The sequence below is a fragment of the Octodon degus genome, unplaced genomic scaffold (genome assembly GCF_000260255.1).
Source record: "Octodon degus isolate 3935 unplaced genomic scaffold, OctDeg1.0 scaffold00078, whole genome shotgun sequence".
In the NCBI taxonomy this organism is placed as follows: Eukaryota; Metazoa; Chordata; class Mammalia; order Rodentia; family Octodontidae; genus Octodon; species Octodon degus.
In genome coordinates, this window is record NW_004524654.1 from 4,049,655 (window position 1) to 4,057,867 (window position 8,213).

At 39.3% G+C, this 8,213-nt stretch overlaps 1 protein-coding gene across 1 annotated transcript in view; it reads right to left on the bottom strand.

The window, feature by feature from the left end:
• Actr2 (ARP2 actin related protein 2 homolog) overlaps positions 1–8,213 on the bottom strand; it is an 82,339-nt gene that overhangs the window by 47,918 nt on the left and 26,208 nt on the right. Inside the window, exons 5-8 of the mRNA XM_023720849.1 lie at positions 5,879–5,882; positions 5,012–5,159; positions 3,952–4,101; positions 207–352 (exon numbers count right to left, since the gene is read on the bottom strand). Coding sequence (XP_023576617.1) covers positions 207–352; positions 3,952–4,101; positions 5,012–5,159; positions 5,879–5,882 — 448 coding nt within the window. The remainder of the gene's footprint in view (positions 1–206; positions 353–3,951; positions 4,102–5,011; positions 5,160–5,878; positions 5,883–8,213) is intronic.

The window sequence follows — 8,213 nt, forward strand, 5'->3', positions numbered from 1 at the left end:
CACACACACACACACACACACACACACACACACACGAGGCTATGGACACAGCTCAGGGAAAGGCCCAAAGCTGTAGAGCAAACGAGAGCAAACTTACTTTGCTTTAACCAAACATGCAAATGGGATAATGGATGACTTGTTCATGTGAATTATTTACATTCTATTTTTTCTAACGAATAGCTTGGAATCCATCCTGTCTTTCATACCTGGTATCAATATCAGCTGCCTGGATTGTGTTAAAAAGCAACTCAGCAACACCAACACCCTCAACATTGATCAAGTGAGGCTGAAACAGAGCTTCTGGCGCTTCAAATCGCTCTCCCCCAACTTTAATAACTCGTCCATCTGGGAGCTAGAAATGAAGAAAACCGTATTAGCAGTCAGTAAAAGCACTCAAATTTCTCAGTGTTCTTGAAAAACATTTATTTTAGCATTTCGTTAGATGGAAAAAAAGAAAAAGGAAAAAACAAATCACTAGAAGCAGTAATTTCTTCCCTAAATATTTCAGTGGAAAATAAAGGTAAAATAAAAGGTACTCCAATAACACACTGTCATGAGCTCTACTGTGCGTAAGTGTAATTCATGGTGAGGTCACCAAGATGTGTGCTACCATGTTCCACATGCACATGCGGGCAGCAGGGACACCAGGCTCTCATTACTACAGGTGTGCAAATGCTGCTTGTTCTAAAAAAAAAAAAAAAGAAGCAGCTTTGGGAAAGACAGTCCAGGGCAACTTGGAAAGCATCAAATTACAATGAATTTGTTATTTTATGGATTTTCTGTGTAGAAGACACACTAAACATTTTAAATAATTTTCTAAAATAAATCCCTCAGCTACATTAATAGAAATTTTTAAAAATTTTTCTTTCACCAAAGAATTGTTCTATGAAGCTATTTTGCCATCAAAATATTTAATGTGTGCTGATCCTATCTAATTCAGTTCAAAAAATATTTATGATGAAAAAAGTTTAAGAGGTCAGGCATGGTGGCACACACCTATAATCCCAGCAGCACTCAGGAGGCTGAGGCAAGAAGATTGCTGCAAGTTTGAGGACAAACCAGACTAGATAAGAGAGTCATTTCTCAAAAAAAAGTTTAAGAAATACTGATCCAGACTCCTTCGTGGTGTTCTGAGACAAGGGACACATGACAAACCTTAGGTTGGTTCTACCTTACCATGCAGCCTGGCTAGCCTTGAACATACAATCTTCCTGCCTTAGTTTTCAGAGCAGATGGAGTTACAGGTATGTGCCACCACACCCAAGGCTAGACTGTTTTCTATTCGGTCATTTTGTTACCTCCTACAAGGTCCTTAAAAAGTTTAAATAATAAACACAATTATAATTCAAGTCAATACAGCAGGTTTAGCAGAGCGCGGTGGCACACCCTGTAATTCCAACACCTGGGAGGCTGAGGCAGGACTGTTGTGAGTCCAAGGCCAGTCTGGACGGCACAGCAAGACCTTGTCTCAGAAAACCGACCGACCGACCGACCGACCGACTGACTGCAGGTCCAACAGCATAACAAGACCTATACAGAAAATAATTCACATTGTGTTCATATTTAATCATGTAGAAACACATCTTAAGCTTTCACCACATTAGACTGACCAAAGTAACATATTATATATGTTTGGATATATGTCTATATGAAATGAGACTTTTTACATCAATATTTCTAATAGTAGTTATTTATAAATACAAAAATTTAATTATAAGTATTTTGTAATATTTATGATTTTATATTTCCAGTATGACAAAGTACCACAAAAGCATGTTCCTTAAGACAGACTCCATGTTTGCTGAAACTGTTTGCAGACACATATAAGGAATCATTTTTCAAAAATTCAAGAATGACCTTTACATAAATTATATTTATTTCTTGTATTTGTCTACCTTTATCTACACTTATCTATATGTCTATATCTATATCCATCTATATAACTTGTGTATGTTCTTGTACTGTATGAGAAAGGAGGGGGCCAGGGAGATAGCTCAGTAGAATAGGGCGTGGGGGATAACTCAGTAGAATAAGTTCTCAGTAGAATAAGCGCTTGCCTGGCAAGCTCAATGGCTTGAGTTCAATTCCCAGCTCTGCAAAAAAAAAAAAAAAAAAAAAAAAAAAAAAGCAGCAGCAGCTTTGGAAAAGACAATCCAGGGCAACTTGGAAAGCATCAAATTACAAAGTGAGTTGTATTCAGATTGATACCTTTAAATTACCATTACTTGAAAATTGATTACATATCTGGGGTTGGGAATATAGCACAGTGGCAGACCACTTCCCTAACATGCCTACAAACCTGGATTCCTAGCACCACCAAAAAATAAAAACAGAAAAAATTTACATTGCCATTTTGCATATATTTGTGAATATGTAAAAGTAACATGGTCATACAGTTTGGGAGTACTGCAATCCCAGCATTCAGGAGGCTGAGGCAGGAGGAATGCCTGAGGTTGTAGCCTGGGCTACATAGTGAGACTATCTCAAAAAATAAAAAACTCACGTTTATTGCCTATTACTCTTTCATTTGAGTAATAACTAAATCAAATCTCAGTTATGATTTGAGGTTAACATTTGTTGTAAACACCCATTAAGAAAATATTAGGTCAGGAAAGGCTGCCACCTACTGAATTAGTAAAGCAGTATCTGCAGGATTACTTCCCCAAATGTATTTCTTAAATTCCTAGGTTCATTTTTGAAAAGTCCTGTAGTTTACCAAGTTTAAGAAATAAACATAATGGGGGCCTGCCCCTTAGCTCAGTTCTTTAAGTGGCTGCTTCGACAAAGCAGTCAGGCTCAGGTTGCTGTGGTTCGATCCCCACAACTCAAGCCAGCCAAACCTGCCCTGAGGGCATTCGGAGCAAAAAAAAAATTAAAAAAAAAATCCTTCTGCCAGGGGCCGGGGAGATGGCTCAGTGGAATAAGCGCTTTCCTACAAGCACAAGGGCCTGAGTTCAATCCCTGGTTCCGCAAAAAAAAAAAAAGAAAAAGAACTAAACATACTGCAGTCTCACAGTTGAATACATATTAGCATATTAAAGGATCTGAGAAGTCCTGCAGCAAGTGAAATAAAATTTACCTGATAACTGTAACTTTTTTAATTATGCGGCACTCTTAACATGTCAGGGGAATAATCACTCTGTAAAACATATGTTGAGAAATACTATCCAAGATTCTAGGACCTTAATATAATATACCTAATTATATTTTAAGGGAGAATTTATGAGTCTTGCCTTAATTCACTTTATATAGTTCCCAAAACAATTAAATCATAGAATCTAAGCAACTAATTTGAAGATAATATTACATAACAGATCACAAATCCCTATTATTTTGTTCAGTGAAATATTGTGTCGCTTCCAATTTTTTTCTTTTAGCATTTTGTACTCTCTTTAAACAATAAAAAATAAAACAAAAAGGTGTGTAAAAGACACACATAAAACAACCTGAAACAAAAATACTGATTCCTGGGGTCAGCAATTTAGCTTAGAAGACTGTCTGCCTAGTATACACAAAGACCTGGGTTCGACCTCTAGTGCCATAAAAGCTAGTCTGATTCTAAGAAAAGCTCTTTAAGCTGGCACTAATAATGTCCACTTTTAATATGTTCCTAGAGCCAGGGAGATGGCGCAGTAGAATAAGCGCTTGCCTGGCAAGCACAAGGGCCTGAGTTCAATCCCCAGTTCTGAAGAAAAAAAAAAAAAAAGATATTTACTGGGGCAGGAGAGATAGCTCAGTTGAATAAGTGCTTGCTTGGCAGGCACAGGGTCCTGAGTTCAACTGTCCATACCACCAAAAAAAAAAGTTCCCTCTGGTGGAACATGCCTCACTCCCATTGGGTGGCCTGAAACGGGGAAGAAAAGGGACAGTCATGCAGGTACCACACCTCACAGAGAGATGCAGGAATGTGCTGAACCAAATATACATATATCACACACTGGATATACTTACTGTGTAAGATTCAACTAACACTGTGGTTTCTAGGGCCAGTTTCTGCTCTTGTTCAATATTATATCCCACATAGCACAGCTTCTCCTTAATCATGCGAACTGTTTCAAAATCTGCAGAGTGGTTGAAGGCGTATCCTCGCAACAAAAGCAGCTAATACAAAAAAAAACACTTAAGTTCAAAATATATCTGAATGACTTCTGCTTCACAAAAATTATTAATGCTTACTAAACATGGATTTGTATTTTCAGTTTTACCACATAAGAGAATTAACAGTTCATGAATAATAAATATGGAACACAACCTAGAAAAACACCTAGTTTTTAAGAGAGTTTACATACTGTACAGTAGTGATAAATAATAAAAAGTATACTGATGAATGAATATTATGTTAGCACTAGATGTATAGCCTACAATTCACTCATTCAAACTATGCCATATTTATGAAATACAGGTCATACAAATTTTATCTCTGGCTTCTGGCACAAATCAGAGAGGCAAAAGAATTTATTAAACAACTGAATAAAAGAACTTGTGGGATACCTGAAAGTATAATCTCTAGTCCCTGCCTCTCTCGCTCCTTCCCTCTCTCCCTCCTTTCCTTCCTTCCTTCCTATCTGGAACTACAGATTTGTGCTACCATGTCCAACTCTTTTATTTCTTAAAAGATAGAAAATGTTATTTTAAAATCAACCCCACTGAAAGAAATAGCATAATAATCACCATGAACATAATAACTGGGGCTTTGGTTGAAAAAGGAAAAAGAAAACAAATCCGCTAATGTTTGTGCTCTCCGCAGAAACTCTTTGGTTATCTCAGACACAGAATTTTGGCCTGACATGGGAGTGCTGTCCTGTCATTCTCATCATCTCCCCACATGATGAGATTATCCTAAACAAGACAAGAGAGCCCAAGTGAAAGCGAAGACCTAACCCAACCCAACGGAACCCACAGCTAGCATTTCTCAACAGCAGCAAAAAAAGGCTTCTCACTCGCACCCAGACCCATGTGTAGAACTCTACACAAGCCAAACTTTTAGTTTCTCTGCCAACCTTTCACTCACCTTGATGAGATACCTGGTGATATCCCTGCCTGCAATGTCCAGTCTCCTGGTGAGATGTGGAAGAGAAAAGCCTTCATACACGGGGCAGATGTGAGTCACGCCATCTCCCGAGTCCACCACGACACCAGTCAATAAACCTACATGAGTACCAGGATGTTTTCAAGAAAAAGGTGACTCAGAAGAACCAAAGGTGACTTCCAATAGACTATAAAAACCAACCTGGAAAATTTGCTTTCTTATTTACTTATTTTGCAACCTGTTTCTAACACACAGATAAAGTCTAATGCATGGGTAACACGGTCGGTGCTCTCAGGTGTCACCTGTTAAAACATAGGCTGAGCCTGTGTTTCCAAGGAGATGGGAAAAAACAGTCCCCGAGACTGGGCTGAAGCTGGTGCAATTCTTCTTTCTTCTTTCAATTTAATTTTGATCACTGACTTCCCTTAAAGTGAAGTTTTCTAAAATTCCATGGGTAACTTTTGCAAAAAGTATTACACAGTTACAAATTGATAAATCTGTTCAAATTACCTAGTTCTTTGTTTGGGAAAAATGTCTACTGATACAGATAGCTAAAAACTGGAAAACAACCTGGCCTAGCCCAAGTCATCACTTCAACTATTCAACCAAAACAGCTGGAGGTGGGGTGGGGTTGTCGTGCTGGGGTGCTGGGGGTGGTGGCACACACCAGTAATCCCACATTACTTGGGAGGCTGAGGCAGAAGGACTGCTGTGAGTTGGGTTACACAGTTAGATCAAGGCCAGCCTGAAGTGCATAGGGACAAAAAACAACAAAAGAACTCTACAACAAAAGAAGAGCAAAGAAGCTGTTTCATTTGCTATGTGCACTACTGAAAACATAGAAATGGCTACAGTCAATCTTTCACTTTTTTTATTTTTTATTTTAGGGAAGGGTCTACAAGGTGTTCAGGGTCTTACTACTAGATCAGACTCATAGTGATCTGCCTGTTTATAGCCTCCCAAGTGCCGGGATTACAGGCACATACCACCACAGCTGTTTCTTTTATATCAGGGTTAATTCAAGGGAAGATACACTTTCTCTTACCTTTTTTTTGAGACAGGGTCTTGCTATGCAGTTCAGGCTGGCTTTGTGCTCACTTTTGTAGCACCCAGGCTGATCTCAAACTCTTAGTAAGCCTCCTGTCTCAACCTACTGGGTACTGGGATTATAGGTGTGCACCACCACACCTGGGATTCCAGGACTGGCACAGCATCCAGGTCCAGAGATTGAACTTGGGAGGTGCTTATGCCTCTGAGCTATCTCCCCTGCCCAAACTTATATTTTTTAAATTTTTAAAAATTAATTAGGGGTGATAGGGAGATGGCTCAGCGGAGTAAGTGCTTCCCTGGCAAGCACAAGGACCTGAGTTCAATCCCCGGTTCCGAAAAAAAAAAAAAAATTTTAATTTATTTGGAACAGGGTCTCACTATGCAGCTTGGACTCGTTGTGGTTCTCCTGCTTTCAGCCTCCCCAGTGCTGGGATTACAGACATGTGCCACCATGCCCAGTTTCAGTGGCTGGCACGGCACATCTGGTTTGGCATGTGATACCAGGGATCAAACCTTGGTCCTTGCGCTTGCCAGGCAGGTGCTTAGACCACTGAGCTATCTCCCCAGTTCCCTAACTTACATTTTTAATAGAAAAAAATTTAACTGGAATATGCATTATTTATAACTTATTTCATTACTTTCTCATCCCTGAACAGTCCCTCTCTTACTAATAAACATTTACATATATATTTTAGTATCTAACTAATGTCTTTAAACATTTATTTAGATCTCTATTTTAAGTTGATATCATTTTTTCATCTCTACTGCAATAAAAATGAGGAATCTATATCACAACTATTTAAAAAATACTCCCAGGCTCACCGACTAAAGTAAGGACTTCCATTTCATTTCCCAAACACCACTTCTGGTCCAGCTCCCCTTGTTTTACCTCTCCTACTAGGCTGCATGCCAGCCTTTCTCTGAGCACAGGCAGCTTACTTCCAGCCTCTGTATTTCTGCTTCTTTTCACTTTAATCCTACTGATTTTTTTTAAGGCTTAATGCGATTCTTAACCCTGTCATTTCTAATTTCCCTAATCACTATAGCCTCTAGCCCAGTTTCCTAATTCCACGTATTCTCTCTTCAATTCTGTAGGTCCCAGGTAGCTAAACACAGTTCCTAAAAATCACTGTTGGGGGTGAGGTGGGGCATAGCTCACACCTGTAATCCCAGCACATGGGAGCTGAGACAGAAGGATTAACAAGATTGAGGCCAGCCTGGCCTACATAGTGAGTTCAGGGCCAGCCTGAACTGCAAAGCAAGACCCTGTCTCAAAAGTAAAATAAAAAAATAAAAATTTAATAAATTTTAAGTAACTATGTTTGCTAAGTATTATGTATAAAATAAATTCTGAAACCCTTGGAAAACTTACTGAAACCCTTTCTAATAATATAAAGGACTGGGGATGTAGCTCAGAGTACTCACTGGTCTCAATTCCCAGTAGGGGAAAAATATGAGCTATACCTAACCAAATGCAAGAAGTGTGAGCACTCCTTCCACCTTTTAAAATAACTTAGTTATGCTTCTTTTTTTTTTTTTTTTTTTTTTTTTGTGGAACCGGGGATTGAACTCAGGCTCTTGCTCTTGTGCTTACCAAGGAAGTGCTTATTCTACTGAGCCATCTCCCGGGCTCCTTAAAAGGTTTTTTTTTTTTTTTTTTATGCTTCTTTCTTTGAAAGAAAAATGATAGCTGGACAATCACCTCTTTTCTTTTTTTTTCCCCCCGGTCTTTTTTTTTTTTTTTTTTCTTTCCTGGTCTTTTTGAGGGTCTGGTTATACAACTCAGGCTCACCTTCAGCTTACTTTGTAACCCAGGCCTGCCTGCCCGCTCCCCACCTCGTTGTATTCCTTTTTCTTTTTTGCAGGACTATGGCTGAACCCAGAGCCCTTACATACTAAGCAAGTCCTCTAGTACTGAACGGTACTCTCATCCCTTTTTTATTTTTTGCTTTAGAGACAGTATCTCACTGGTAGCCCAACTTTGCCTCAAACTTGAGTCTCCTGCATAAGCCTCCCAGAAGCAGCTGGGCGGGGGCCTGCCCTTTAGCTCAGTTCTTTAAGTGGCTGCTTCAACAAAGCAGTCAGGCTCAGGTAGCTGTGGTTCGATCCCCACAACTCAAGCCAGCCAAACCTG